We start from the raw sequence: 16018 nt of genomic DNA on the forward strand, positions 1-16018 counted from the left end.
ACCTCCGCACCATCCACCACAAGCATGACTTCCTGGTGGCCAAACTTTTTAATTCCAATTCCCTTTCCCATTTTGATGTGTCGATCCATGGCCTCCTCTTATGCCAAGCTGAGGCCACCCTCAGGGTGAAGGAGCAACACCTACTATTCTGCCTGGGTAACCCCCAACCTGATGGCAAGATTTCCCCTTTTGGAGAACATATTTCCCCTCCCCCTTTTCTGCGCTCAGAACTTTCACTTCTTCTCACCTGTCTATTACTTCCTCCTCCTTCCTTTTCACCTATTGTCCACTTTCCTCTCCTTTCAGATTCTTTCTTCTCCTGTCCTTGACCTTTCCTGTTGGGGTGAAGAGGCTTACACGCAGTTGCAAAGCAAGGAACCCAAAAGAACCCTAAAAAAAAGACCAATCCCCATTGCCCACAGAAAAAACAAACAAATCATGCAAACAATAGAAGCGAGCAACAACAACAGCATTCCAAACCAAATTGAGTCCTTAGATCCAAATCCCCAGAGCATGCTGGAGTAGGCCTGAAGCCTCCAGGCAATTGCTTCAAAGTTTGCAGACATGAAACACAGCAGCTGGGGCAATCTCACAGCCTTAGTGTCGCAGAGAGAGGAGCCTCCATACTATCTGGGCCAGTGTTTAAATTGTCCAAACCATGTACTAGGACCTAGCTCCTCAGTGACAAATCACTCCAGGTCTAGATTTCACTGCTGGAGAAGCTATTCTTGACCTCTCCAAATCAGCTTGGTACCCTGCCTACAACGTCTGTCTGGGCTGGCATTTAGATTGTCCAAGCAGCCGATTCTACTTTGCACTAGGACCTGGGCCTCGCCTTGAAATTGCTCCATGCCTTGAACACACACCCCAGGAATTCATTTCAACCTGGATTTCACTGCCAAAAAAAGCCATTCTTGACCTCTCCAAATCGGTTCAGCGCTGATTCTTTGGATCTTAGTTGTTCCTGAATCTGCATGTGTGAATCCTGAGGCTTCTGGACCTTCTTCCTGATGGCAGCAGCAAAACAAGAGCATGACCTGGGAGGTTAGGGTCTGTGATGATGGATACTGCTTTCTTGTGACAATGCTACATGTAAATGTGCTAAATAGTGGGGAGGGCTTTACCTGTGATGGACTAATTGTAGGAATTTCCATTCAAGGGCATTGGCTGTGACGCAGCAGTACTCTCCACCACACAGCTATAGAAGTTTGTCAAAGTTTTACATGTCATGCCGTATCTTCGCAAAGTCCTATGGAAGTAGAGGCACTGCAGTGCTTCCTTCATAATTGCACTTACGTGCTGGGCCCAGGACAGTTCCTGAGAAATTATAACACTGAAATATGTGCCATTCATATACTTTTATGTTTAACCTTTAATGAAGTACTTAAACAAACAAGGATGCATACTGTATATCAAACAACATATTTGCTATATTGCTCAAACATTACTTAAGTATTAAATAGATACTGTAACATTTTTGCCAATGAATCCTTCACTGCCAGAATACTGGTAAAACTGCATAAATGAAACTATTATTAATTCTGAATATGCCTTATTCAGCATTCACGTTCTCTGATTTGTTGACAGTACTTATTTTCACAGCTGAAATGGGTAAATTGGTTTATTAATGTCACAGGTAATGAGATACACATTTTGCTTCCATCCATACTGATTATTTCATGACATCAGTATATCGAGGTAATGTATGGGAAAAGTGAAACATGCATGCACAATCACACTGTTGCAGTTACAGAGGAAGTGCAATGGAGGCAAGCAAAAAGGTGCAAAGCCTCTACTTTCTCAGGAGACTAAAGAAATTTTATATGCATACATTAACCCTTACCAATTTTTATCAATCCACCATAGAAAACATTCTTTCTGGCTTGGTGTGGCAACTACTTAGTACATGATTGCAAAAAACTGCAGAGCTGTGGACATTGCTCAGCACAATTTGGAAACCAGCCTCCCCTCTTTCTCATAGTCTCGATCAGCAAAATCAAAGACCCCACCCACCCTGGACATTATCTCTTCTCCCTTCTTCCATTGGACAAAAGATACAAAAGCTTGAAAGTACTTATCACTGGCTCAAGGACAGCTCCTTCCCTACTATAACAAGATTATTAAAAGGTTCGCCGATTCAATAAAATGTAAACTTGACCTCATAATCTACTTTGTTATGATCTTGCACTTTACTGTTCACCTGCTCTGCACTTTCTCTATGGCTGTTACACTTTATTCTGCATTGTTCTTGTTTTACTTTGTTCTATCTCAATACGCTGCATGGTGAATTGAACTGTATGAATGGTATGAAATGCAAATTTTTAACTGTATCTCAGTACTTGTGACAAAAATAAACCAATGCCAATAACAATGATGAGGTCTATGTGAGGTCAAGCGTCAACCTTATCGTCCAAGAGGTTCATTCTTATAACAGGGTGATAGAAACTGTCCTTTATCTTCTGCCTGTAGGAAGGAGCTTAGCTGGAGAAGAGAGGATGGGTCTTCGATAATGCTGGCTACTTTCTGAGGCAGTGAGTTATGTAGGCAGAGTCCACGGAGCGGAGACTGGTTTCCAAGATGTGCTGAACTATGGTAAAGCCAATGAAAAGTTCTTAGTTAGTTAGATTCTATTGCTGTTGCCTAGTTGTTTGATGGCACAAATATTGGTGGTTGGGTGTTGTATTCAACGATGCCAGGAAACCTGCACGGGGGAATTTTTAAAGTGGAAAAGCCATTGAACTGGGGCAGATCCACTCCCTCGACCTCAGAGGTCTGGGTCCAGTGCTACAAGTACTCATCACAACTGGGGTCTTCCTGGGTTTGCAGTAGTGGACCGTGACCTCTCCTGTGCCTCACCATACCGTTTGTTCTCCACAAAGTGGTTCAGGACTGCCTTCCTGGCTGTTGGATCTCACTGTCGGTCTCATGCACCCAGTCCACCAGAGGTGACTTTGCATTCTAGGACAGACATGTCCCTTTCTCACTGGGGTTTGAGGCCCTCCCACTATCTTCACCTGGTTTAACTCACCTGTCGAAGCGATGTATTGGTGGCTGGCCACTGTGGTGTGCAAGCAGCTGCTTGGAGCCACAGGTGAGAGCTGAGTGGGGAACAAAGGTGAATTGAGCCACCCAAAATGGACACGGCAAGCTCCTTCACTAGAGGTGCTACCCCTTCCTGGACACCCATACACCCCACCACAAATATTACCTGCTACTTATCAGCCTATGCCTGAAAGTTGTTGAAGTCTTTCTGCATGCAGACTTTGCGGCTTTGTTTGCTGATGTGTTGTAAATGGAACTGAACATTGTACAACTGTCGGCGGCCATCACCACTTCTTAGCTTATGATATAAGGAATATGATTGATTAAACAATTGTAGACAGTGGGCCAAAGAACTCCTGCCATAATATTCTGAGGACGGAATGAATGACATGCAGTGAAGAGAGCCATCTTGATTTGTGAGAAAAATGACTCCAACAAACTGTGTATCTTCCTTTTGATGCCTAGTGCCCCTTGATTTTACAATCAGTTAAATGCTGCTTTGTTGTGAGGGGCTGTCACTCTCACTTCACTTTTAGGATTCTGTTCTTTGACCAAAGTTTGGATTAAGGTTGTGTTAAAGTCTTGGGTGGAGGGATCCTGGTAGAACTCAAACTGAGCACTGATGAATAGATCATTGATGAGTAAGTACTGCTTTATCATACCCTTAATGACCCCTTTCCTCACTTTGCTGATGAATTAGAGTCAATTTATTGGGCCATGAACAGGGCATACCTGATAATTTCCCAACATGCCAAGTTGATACCACTACTGTAACAATACCAGAATAGCTTGGTTAGCGATGCAGCTGGTTCTGGAGTGCAAATCTTTAGTCCAATAGCTGGTTTGAAAGTAATCATCACATGTTTAAATATAAAAGAACAGAAACCACTGTGGTCTGCTTGACATCCCACATGCTTAATTTGTCACTGTCAGAAAAATACCCTTTTATATTTAAGCAACTTAGACAGGAGAGCTCTTGGTGATATTGATTCTGGTGCTTTTGTGATTTAGAAGTTCAGGAGTCAAGAATGACGCATAAAACTTGCTGCTTGTGGCTGTTTCATTAAGCATTACAAGAACAAAAAATGAACAAAGAAAAAGCAGAGAACAAAGAAATTGTGGTAATCTCATACAAAAATTAGCTGACTAAAAAGATAAGAACATTCCAGAGATTAAAATTAACCTACAAAATACCAAGCAACCTACAGAATATCTAAGAAGCTTCTAGAAAATTTCAGAAGCAGCTGTATTAGTGGAAAATTCACTGAATGTTTCGTATAAAGGTTAGTATATTTAAATACAAGCAAGCATAGGAAATTTAAACTACAAGAAAAATAATAATTCTATACCTAATCCAATAGTGAAAACAGTTATTCTCTCTGCAGGTTGATCCATCAAAATACTGTGTTCGGCCGGTACAGGTAGGCACCTCCCAGTTTCCACCCAGCTAACAAGAGTCACCTGCCACTCATTTCTAACTCATCACCAGGAGCAGATTTAAATTCAGCTCATATCCCCCATACTTGTTCACTCAGTTGAATCAACCAGCCTCCAGTTACTTTGTTGTGTTAATTATCTATTCTCTCTTGATTTGTGGCCCCACAAGGATTATTATTTTGCAGGTTATTATTAAAGTGGTCACTCACTCTTAAACCGTCTCTGCTGCTCTGTGTTTGTACCAAGCCTCCTCTACATATCAAGCTTTAGTCTGAACGAATATACAGGAACTGCATGCTTTTAGACTGCTTTTCATTGTTGATTTCAGGGAAAAAAATAAAATTCAATAAGTAGGAAAATATTTAAGATAGCATCCCAATTGTTTCCAAGTTACTTTACAGTTCAAAATACGCAAGTGCCATTTTTGATGTGTTGGCATCTCATACCCAGGAAACTCAGAATTCAACACTAACGAAAAATCGACATGACCATTGTGGAAGTCTGGTGCTTATTTATTCAAATAAATGTAATTATTTGATGAAAGAAGACAAAAGTACAGGCAGTACAGAGAAACTTCAGGTCATAGAAGAACATTCGCCTGTGAGATAAGCTGCACGAGGTTTAAGAAGAGCTCTTTGTCTTTCAGGACTTTTAGGTGGGCTTCAGTCATTGCAAGTACTCACTTGTGGGAGAGGTACTGCAAGTTTTAAAAGAGTTGGAGCCTTGTGAGACTTTTCAGTGGACTTCAAACATAACGATCTATTAAGCATTTGGCAAAGGCCATGAAACAGAAGCAAGGATTAAGTGGAGTGGCCATTTTGGGAGTGGCCAATGTGACAAATATTCACAAAAAGCTACCATTTATGTGTGGATGCAGTAAGAATTCTAAAACGTTGACCAAAGAGCACAAAGAACAATTGCTGGGATCACAAACAAGAAAAAATCTGTAGATGCTGGAAATCGGAGCAACACACACAAAATGCTGGAGGAATTCAACAGGCCAGGCAGCACCTATGGAAAAAAAAGTATAGTTGATGTTTTGGCCTGAAATGTTGACTGTACTTTTTTTTTCCGTAGAGGCTGTCTGGTCTGCTGAGTTCCTTCAGCATTTTGTGTGTAATTGCTGGGATCAAATATGTGGGGAAGGGTGACCAAGGTAATGTCTGTGCAGACCTGAGCATATCATGCCTGAGGCAATGGCCATGTGATGGGTCAGCCTGGAAAAAGGATTGACCCAGGTAGGAATGGAGAGAAGTGTCCAGGGTATAAATGAATGATCACACTGGTGGTGAGGGCTCCTGGATTTGGGCTCACCACAGGATGGGTCGTGACTGACACTGTGGACTGATAGGAACAGGGCACTTCAGTGAAGTGGGCTCAGGCATGCTTCCAAGAGAAGTACCACTTCTTGTAACTTTGCAATAAAGTGTATTGCGTGTAGCATTGTGTGTGCAAGGCTATTTCTGTACGATCTGTAAACAGTACTTATCTTTTGGCACAACAGTGGGCCAGTGTTAGAGTGGTCAGGCTTTGGCTCACTTAGGTGAGGAGAGATGAAGGTTATAGAGCCGGAGATTAGTAAGTTTTTTTTATTAGTACATAGCTAATGCAATGAGAAGGGATCCAGTGTTAATGGCATGTTCTTTGTGTGAGATGTGGGAACTCTAGGAGACTTCCAATCTCTCTGATAACTCCATCTGTGAGAGATGCATTGATCTGCAGTTCGTTGCAATTTGCATTCGGGAACTGGAAATGAAGCTGTATGATCTTAGGCTCATATGGGAGAATGAGGAGGTATAGTAAGAGCTACAGGGAGGAGTAACTTCTAAGGTGCAGGAGGCAGGTAGATGGGAGAGTAAAAGGGAGTAGGCGGCCAGTGTATGATGGTGTTCCCCTCAAGCTGCATTGACCATATCTGCGGCACTGAGTATGGCACTGTGACTCAGAAGAGAAGGGAGGAGAAGAGGAGCGCAGTAGTGATAGGGAATTCCATAGTTAGAGGAGCAAAAAGAAGATTCTGTGGGTGTGAAAGAGTCACCAATTGGTATATTGCCTCCCAGGCGCCAGGGTCAGGGAAGTCTTGGATCAGGTCCACTGTATTCAAAAGGGGAGGGTGAATAGATTAAAGTTGTGGTACATATTGGTATTAATGACAGAGGTAAGAAAGGGGTCTTGAAGAGAGAATATAGGGAGTTAAGTAGAAAGCTGAAAATCAAGACCTGAAAGGTAATAATTACTGGATTGCTGCCTGTGCTTGTACCTGTGTCAGTGAGGATAAGAATAGTATGAGTCAGCAGATGAAAGCATGGCTGAGGAATTCGTGCAGGAACAGGGTGCAGTGCTGGATTGACTAGTTTTTGATATATATGTATATTAATGATGAGGCCGTAGGTGGCATGATTAAAACATTTGTGGATGGCACTAAAATTTGTGGTGTGATGTACAGTGAAGAAGGTTGTGGAAGGTTTCAATAGGATTTAAATCAACTGGGATAGTGGACAAAGGAATGGAAAATAGAATTTATCTTAAACAAGTGCAAAATGTAATTCATTTTAGGAAGTTAAACCAGGCACAGACATAAGCAGGGTATCAAAGGGTCCAGGGGAGTGATGTAGAATTGAAAATCCTGGTGGTGTAAATTACATGCTTCCCTGAAAGTGGTGATATTCATGGACAAGGTGGTGAAGAAGGCTTAAGGTACACTTCCTTTCATCGGATGGGGCATTGAGTAAAAGAGTTGGGATGTCGTATTACAACTGTACAAAACATTGGTGAAGGTTGACCTGACAATAGACCATAAGATATAGAACCAGAAGTAGGCCATTTGGTCCATCGAATCTGCTCTGTCATTCAATCATGGGCTGATCCAATTCCTCCTGTCATCTCCACTCCCCTGCTTTCACCCCATACCCTTTGATGCCCTGGCTAATCAAGTACCTATTTATCTCTGCCTTAAATGCACCCAATGGCTTGGCCACAGTTGCTCATGGCAACAAATTCCACAGATTTACCACCCTCTGACTAAAGTAATTTCTCCGCGTCTCTGTTCTAAATGGAAGTCCTTCAATCCTGAAGTCATACCCTCTTGTCCTAGACTCCACTACCATGGGAAATAACTTTGCCAAATCTAATCTGTTCAGGCCTTTTATCATTCGGAATGTTTCTATGAGATCACCCCTCATTCTTCTGAACTCCAGGAAATACAGCCCAAGGGCTGCCAGACCTTTCTCATATGGTAACCCTTTCATTCCTGGAATCATTCTTGTGAATCTTCTCTGAACCCTCTCTGATGTCAGTATATCATTTCTAAAATAAGGATCCCAAAACTGCACACAATACTCCAAATGTGATCTCATGAGTGCCCTGTAGAGCCTCAACATCACATCGCTGCTCTTATAATCTATGCCTCTAGATATGAATGCCAACATTGCATTCGCCTTCTTCACCACTGACTCAACTTGGAGATTAACCTTTTTAGTATATCCTGCACAAGACTCCCAAGTCCCTTTGCATCTCTGCATTTTTAATTCTCTCCCCATCTAAATAATAGTCTGCCTGTCTATTTCTTCCACCAAAGTGCATGACCATACACTTTCATTTCATTTGCCACTTCTTTGCCCATTCCCCTAAACTATCTAATTCTTTCTGCAGGCTCTCTGTTTCCTCAACACTACCCGCTCCTCCACCTATCTTTGGACCTTTGGCAAATTTAGCCACAAATCCTTTAATTCCATAGTCCAAACCATTCACATACCTTTGTACATTGTAGAAAGCAGTGGTCCCAACACCGACCCCTGTGGAACTCCACTCATAATCGGCAGCCAGCCAGAATAGGATCCCTTTATTCCCACTCTCTGTTTTCTGCTGATCAGCCAATGCTCCACCCACACTTGTAACTCTCCTGTAATTCCATGGGCTCTTATCTTGCTAAGCCACCTTATGTGCAGCATCTTGTCAAAGGCCTTCTGAAAATCCAAGTACAGTACTTCTACTGTATCTGCTTTGTCTACCCTGCTTGAAATTTCCTCAAAAAATTGCAGTAGGTTTGTCAGGCAGGATTTCCTTTCAGGAAACCATGCTGGCTTTGGCCCTTCTTGCCACGTGCCTCCAGGCACTCCATAATCTCATCCCTAACAACTGATTCCAACAACTTCACAATCACTGATATCAGGCTATCAGGTCTATAGTTTCCTTTCTGCTGCCTCCCACCCTTCTTAAATAGCAGAGTAACATTCGCAATTTTCCAGTCATCTGGTACAATGCCAGAATCTATTGATTCTCGAAAGATCATTGTTAATGCCTCCACAGTCTCTGCACCTATTTCCTTCAGAACCTGAGGGTGCATTCCATCAGATCCAGGAGATTTATCCACACTCAGACCATTAAGCTTCCTGAGCACCTTCTCAGTCGTAATTTTTACTGCACAAACTTCACTTCCCTGACACTTGAATGTCCAGTATACTGCAGATGTCTTCTACTGTGAAGACTGATGCAGAATATACATTCAGTTCATCTGCTCTCTCTGTGTCTCTCATTACAATATTTCCAGCGTCATTTTCTATTGGTCCTATATCTAACCTCAACTCTTTTACCCTTTATATACTTTAAGAAAGCTTTTAGTGTCTTCTTTGATATTAGTCACCAGCTTCCTATCATAATTCATCTTTTCCTTCCTGATGAGCTTCTTAGTTTCCCTCTGCAAGTTTTTAAAAGCTTCCCAATCCTCTGTTTTCCAACTGGCTTTGGCTTTCTTGTATGCCTCTCTTGTGCTTTTACTTTGGCTCTGACTTCATTTGTCAGCCACGCCAGCATCAATTCCATTTGAAAATTTCTTCCTATTTGGTATATATCTGTCTTGCACATCCCTTATTTTTCGCAGAAATTCCAGCCATTGCTGCTCTGCTGTCCTTCCTGCTGGTGTCCCTTTCCAGTCAACTTTGGCCAGTTCCCCTCTCATGCCATTGTAATTTCTTTTATTCCACTGAAATACCGACACATTGGAATTTAGTTTCTCCTTCACAAATTTCAAAGTGAACTCGATCATATTGTGATCTCTGTTCCCTGGGGATTCCTTAACCATACGCTCTCTTATCACCTCTGGATCATTGCACAACACCCAATCCAGCACAGCTGATCCTCTAGTGGGCTCAACAACAAGCTGTTCTGAAAAGCCATCCCTTAGACATTCTACAAATTCTCTCTCTTGAGGCCCAGAACTGGCCTGGTTTTCCCAGTCCACTTTCACGTTAAAATCCCCAATGATTATCATGACATTGCCCTTCTGACACACCTTTGCTATCTCCTGCTGTAATTTGTAATCCACATCCCAACTGCTGTTTGGAGGCCTGAATATAACTGCCATTAGGGTCCTTTTACTCTTGCCACTTCTTAACTCAGACTATGGAGACTCTACACCTTCCAATCCTATGTCATCCCTTTCAAATGATTTAATATTATTTCTTATAAACAGGGGCACACCATCCCCTCTGCCTACTAACCTATCGTTCTGAAACATGTTCTGCTCCTAATGGCAGCCATCCTTTAGCCAAGTTTCAGAGATAGCCACAATGTCATACTTGCCAGTCTGTAGCTGAATTTCAAGATTGTCCATTTTATTTCTTATGCTGCATGCATAACACTTTTGGTCCAGTATTTGTTGCTTTCTGTTTTAACTGCACCATGCCTCCATTGCCCTGTAACTCACCCCACTGGCTGTGATTATCCCTCATCTCCTGCCTGTCACTTCTATCATCTCTGTTGCACGCTATCTCTGATTTATTTCTGTTTTCCCCTTCCTCAGCCTTATCACTCTGGTTCCCATCCCACTACTGTGTCCATTTCACGTCCCCGTACTAAAGGAAGGATGTCATTAAGCTTGAAGGTGTAGAAAACATTCATAAGGATGTTGTCATGTCTGGAGGGATTGAATTATAAGGAGAGACTGGGTAGGCTGGGAATGTTTTACCTTGAGTGAAAGGAGCTAAAGGGTGATCTTGTAGAGGTATATACAGTAAAATCATTGGGGGCATAATTAAGTTGGATGGTTACAGTCCTTTTCCCACAGGAGTCCAGAACTAGATGGGCATGTTTAAGGTGAGAGGGGGAAAAAAACTAAAGGGAGCAACTTTTAGAAACGGAATGTGGAGAGAAAATGTAACAAGCTACCAGAGGTTCAAATTGCCAAAATTGAAATGTTTAAAAGACATTTGGACAGGCTCACATATAGGAAATGTTTAAAGAGATATGAGGCAAGTGTAGGCAAATAGGACAAGCTCAGGATGGCACCTTTGATGGCATGGACAAACGGGGCAGAAGGGCCTATTTCTATGCAATATAACTCTCACTTTTAATAGTGTATAGGGTGCATAGTCAGCCAGCAGACATTTTGATAATATACTTAATTGTTTACACAGAACAAAATATTGAAAGAAATTGTGTGGGCAGTTAACAAAGTATTTCACAAAGCTGTCACATAATTGTTCAATGTGTAAAAGACCGCATTGTGAGCACTGAATACACTGCAGTAGACTGGAAGAAATGCACCTGAAAGGATTGTTTGGGTCTCTGGGTGGTGGAAAGGGAAGATGTAAAGTTGTAGTTGTTGCACTTTCTAGGGTTGCATGGGAGTGTGGCATAAGAAGTGAAGTGGCTGGTGAATGTACAAGACCAGATCAGTGAGTTGTAAAGGGAATAGTCACTTCTGAATGCTGGAAGGGAAGGGAGGCAAAGTTAAAAGAAATGTTCTGGGGGGAATCTCATCAATAACAGAAATTTTGCCACAGTTCTGACCTGCATTTCATGGTTTGAATGCATCCAATTACCTGACGTGATAAAGGGTTTTGAGCCAAAATGTTGACACCTTCTTCCCTGCCACAGATGCTGCTCAACCTTTTGAGTTCCTCAAGCAAATTGTTGCTCCAGTTTCCTGTGTTGGCATTTTCTGGTGTCACTTATATTTGTTTTCTCGCTTTCTAACTGTTCTCGTTAAAACATCGATTAAACATCTTTATCGACACTCTGGCCTCATCATGTCAGAGATTTACATTTGCCCAGTGACAGCTTGACCAAATTTATGGAATACTGGAAAATTAAAACAAAACATAAAGTTAATAGGCTTTTATTCTTGAAGGTAAAGGAGACTGAGAGGTAATCTTATAGAGATGTATCATAACATAAGGGCATAGATAGAGTGAATATTTTCAGTATTTTTCGCAGTTTCAGTATCAAAAATTAGGGAACATTGATTTAAGGTGAAACTGGAAAGTTTTGAAGAACTTGAGGAGCAACATTTTTTTTTACACAAAGGGGGTATCTATGTAGAATCAGCTGCCAGCGTAAGCGGTTGATGCAAGTATAATAACTTTTAGACAGATAGGTATGTACATGGATCGGAAAGCTATAGGTAACGTGCCAAATGCGGGCGAATGGAACCAGATTAGATGGGGCAATCTTGATCTATTTTTAAGATCCGAGGATGACGCCCCCTACGAACCTGTGACTAATTAATCCACCGTCCCAATGACTTGCACGTCACTGGTGATGGCATCGGAGCACGGGCCAGTCCCCGTATCTCATTTTGAAAGTGAGCGGCCGAGTGTAGGTTGTTCCGGGAGATCACGCTTCCGCGTCCAGCCCCGCCCACACACCCTCGCTGCTCGGGGAGGGGGCAAGGGCACGGCGCACGCGCACGCGCGGGTGTCCAATGTCCGCGGAGTCGCGTCGCTGATAGTCGAAGAGTTTCGTGACCTCAAGAGGAGTGGGGGGGGGGGAGGGGGTAAAAGAAAAGTTTCCCTGGAGTAGAAGGAAAAGAAATAAAACTCAGCACAGAGAAAGCACCGCGGAATTCCTCTCCATCAAATCTACGCCGGCTTACCGATATGGAAAAGAAATTTGCAGAGATAGACGAGGAAAGCCGCTGGCCTCAGTCTTATTTGGTAAGTTGGTGTGTGAGGGGAAAGTGAAACCGGGCCCAGGCTGTTCAACTTTCTGTCAAACGCTGCCGGCGTCGGTCAAGCCAGCAGCAGGTCCGGCTCTTTCTGCTCGTTAGACGGAACCGGGGCCTGGCTGGAGGCACGAGCGTCCCGCCGCAGTGCGCCTGCGTGTCGTTAAGCCGTTTACTCTTTATTTGCTTGCCGATGATTAATTTGGATTTAAAGGGGAGGCGAGGCCGTGACTGCCTATGGTTGTAATTTGCTTCTGGAAACTACAGACGCTGGAACATAGAACAAACTGCTCGGCCAGTCGAACAGCGTCTGGGATGGGGGAACGGAGAAGGAGTTACAACTCCAATACAGGGCTCGGAAGCGAACCGGTGACCTTCTCCCCCCATCATCCGCTGAAGCAGCCCTCGCAGATTTTTTGTTGTAGACAAGTTCGGCCGTCTGCAAGTTTCACTGTGTGTGACCTTCACTTGCGTCTTTGTATTTAAGCACTCAGAGCCAAAGCTGTCCGCAAAGGGAGCAATATTGTACCCATCTCTGTAGTTTATAGGCGATTTTTGCCTTATAAAAAAATACTAAAGTAGTAGGCCAGGCAGCATCTGTGAAGAAAAGTTAATGTCTAAGCTTCAGAGACTTAAGTTCTAACAATGGGTCCTGATATGAAACGTTACCGGTTTCTTTTGAGGGTGCTGCTCGACCAATTTGAGTATTACCATAATTTTCTGTTTTTATTTTAGATTTACAGAATCTGCAGATATGTATACACACGAATGTTTGTGTTTTTGCAGTGCAGTTAAGGTAGTTACTATTTCAGTTGATTGAGTTTATGTAATTTTGTATTTTTATGTCATAAGGTATGTTTGTGGATACTGTTCTTCTGAAGCAAATGACAATACAGGGCATTTCTGAAAGGTTGCACTTCAATCAATAGAGGGAGATTACTGCCTTAGTACATCTGCACAGACTTAATGCAATCCTTTATCTGTTTTGTCTACCAGTCCCTGGGAACCTGTGTCCTGGTTGTGACTCACCTTGCATTCCTTCACATTGTTCCAGTACTTGTGGGTGCAGACAACTTCGGGATTTTCCATCTTCATTCAGTTATCTTAAACAATGCTGCCTTTTCTTACTTCCTTAAATAAGACAAGATTAACAGTGTTATGTGTGTCTTGTGACTGACAGTGTGACAAGACAATTTTCTCATCATCTCAGAATTCTGTTGTTTGGTTTTTGTTCTATACCATTCTTGTACAATGGTGGTCTGATAAGGGCATATTAACGTAGCAGAATTTGCCCATTGAGGGTGTGCTCCCATTCTATCATGGCTGATTTATTATCCCCCTCAGCCCTCATTCTCTTGCCTTCTCCCCATGACCTTTGACACCCTTAATAATACAAGATGAAATAAGCTAGTGTCGTGGAACAGAACAAAGTGAGAAACACCTACAACAGCCTGTACATTACAACAAGGCCTTTTACACAAGGGTCTTTTTTTTAAAATTTAGTGATACTGCATTGTAACAGGCTCTTCCAAGCCAATGAACTCTCATTGACCAATTAACCTACTAACTTTTGGAATGTGGGAGTAAACTGGAGCACCGGGAGGAAACTCGCAGTCAAGGAGGGAATGCACAAACTCCTTACAGACTGGTGGGAGTTAAATCTGGTGCTGTAATATTGCCACACTAACTGCTATGCTACCACGTCTTGTTTTTGCAGGTTTTCCTTTGTTTCATCATTTTGTATGGCAGCATGATAGCTTGGGGGGAAGCACAATCCTGTCACAGCATCAGCGATCAGGGTTCAAATCCCATAAGGAGTTTGCATGTTTTCCCCACGATTATGCAGGCCTCCTCTCAGTCCAAAGATGAGCCAGTTAGGATTAGTAAGTTGTGGGCATGTTATGTTGGCGCTGTAAGCATGGTGGCACTTGTAGTCTCCCTTCACATATTCAGATGGTGTTGCTCTTTGGCATATTTCACAGTATGTTTTGATATTTTGAGGATAAAGCTAATTCTTGTGCAATTTATATTCTGTGTTGTATCACGTAGGTGAAGTTTAAGCTTTTTATTCTAGCTGTATCTTGCTGTGCTTGTGCATGTGACAATAAACTTTACTTCATAAACCTGATAAAACGAAACCTGTGTACATTCAATACTTGCTTACAGAACCGTTAGGGGAAATGGTATATCATACAACTTCCCTCAAAAAAATTTCTTTCAAGTCTTCCGTCCCAGAACAATCTGTCACGCAGGCCCAGAATACATGCATCATGTACTTGCAATCTGACAAGTAGTTTCTCCCGTGAAGGGAGTGTTCAAAGCAAGAGGCATAGTATGGATAGAGGGAGGTGTGAGATTTACAAATAATATTGAGGACAGCTTCTTCACGTAAAAGGTGGTGTGTATTTGGAATGAGGTGCCAGGAATAATGCTTTGTGGCTGTCTCATCAATATTTAAAATCCAGCTAGATATATCCATTGATAGAGGTTTGGAGGGTTATGGGCCAAATGTGTACAACTGGGACTGGCTATCTTGGCCAAACAGTCAGCATGGATGAAATGAGTCAAAAGGTCTATTTCAGTGCTGCATGACTTTGACGATGCCCAAGTACTGAATTACATCAGAGGTGGTGCGTCCATCATAAAAGACTCTTGCCAACTGGGATATGCCTTCTTAGCATTACTGCCATCGGGGAGGAGGTACAGACGCTTAAGGTCCACACTTACTGTTTTAAGAACATCTAGCATATGCGATCAGGTTTTCTGTGCTGTCAAGTTTCTGAATGGTCCATGAACAGTGCTATTCCTCTTTCACACGCCATATATATTTTTATTGTAACATAGCAGTTTTTAATGTCTTGCACTGTACTGCTGCCACAATACAAATGTAACAACAACATGTGTCAGTGATACCTGTTGAATATTGAATGGCTTGGATCGAGTGGATGTGGAGAAGGTGTTTCCTTTAGTGGGGCAGCAAAGGACTAAAGATCAGAGACCCTGGGTACAGGGCTGTCCATTTTAAACAGATAAGGGAGAATTTCTTTTGTCAGAGGTTGGTGAATCTGTGGACTTTGTTGCCTCAGGCAGCTGTGGAGGCCAGGTCATTGAGTATATGTAAAGCGGAGGTTGATAGATTCTTGATTAGAAAGGGTGTTAAAGGTTATGGGGAGAAGGCAGGAGAATTGAGTTGTGAGGGATAGTAAATCAGCAATGTGGAATGGTATAGCAGACTTGATGGGCCAAATGGTCCAATGCTTCAAGGTTTTACGATAAACATGATTGTGGGGACCACTGACCAAGGACTGGCTAGTTGTGCTGTAATATTTTCTGTCTTTGCAGATGCTGGGCATTTCTAGGCACTCTGTTTCAAGTTTCACCAACTACTTTGACCTGCCTTTCATAGTTTTAACACATTCGTTTGTTTTATCATTCTCTAACTGCCCTCATTTAAGCTGTAAACATCAGGATCATCTGAAAAATGACCTAATGTCACTTTACCAATGAAATTGCCTTATACTATCTATTCTTCCCCACCCTCTTTGCAATTTAGCTCTAAATTGTTTGCTCAAATTTCTAATCCTGGCAGAGGGTGAT

General features: G+C 42.4%; 1 protein-coding gene and 1 long non-coding RNA gene across 7 annotated transcripts in view; one reads left to right on the forward strand and one right to left on the reverse strand.

Moving 5' to 3' along the window:
• Positions 1 to 1358: 1358 nt before the first annotated feature.
• Positions 1359 to 14439, reverse strand: LOC132397955 (uncharacterized). Its single transcript, XR_009513493.1, has 3 exons — positions 12353 to 14439; positions 11301 to 11559; positions 1359 to 2587 (listed from the first exon to the last, which is right to left on the reverse strand). It is a non-coding gene; the product is annotated as an uncharacterized LOC132397955 (long non-coding RNA).
• The window catches only part of LOC132397925 (tyrosine-protein phosphatase non-receptor type 2-like), a 100667-nt gene continuing 96821 nt past the window's right edge, over positions 12173 to 16018 (forward strand). Inside the window, exon 1 of one of the 6 annotated variants that reach the window (XM_059976748.1) lies at positions 12173 to 12413. In XM_059976748.1, the coding sequence (XP_059832731.1) occupies positions 12357 to 12413 (57 nt within the window). In that variant the 5' untranslated portion in view covers positions 12173 to 12356. The remainder of the gene's footprint in view (positions 12414 to 16018) is intronic. The other 5 variants (XM_059976739.1, XM_059976782.1, XM_059976773.1 and 2 more) reach the window with 5 other exon arrangements.

Source organism: Hypanus sabinus, chromosome 1, assembly GCF_030144855.1.
Source record: "Hypanus sabinus isolate sHypSab1 chromosome 1, sHypSab1.hap1, whole genome shotgun sequence".
In the NCBI taxonomy this organism is placed as follows: domain Eukaryota; kingdom Metazoa; phylum Chordata; class Chondrichthyes; order Myliobatiformes; family Dasyatidae; genus Hypanus; species Hypanus sabinus.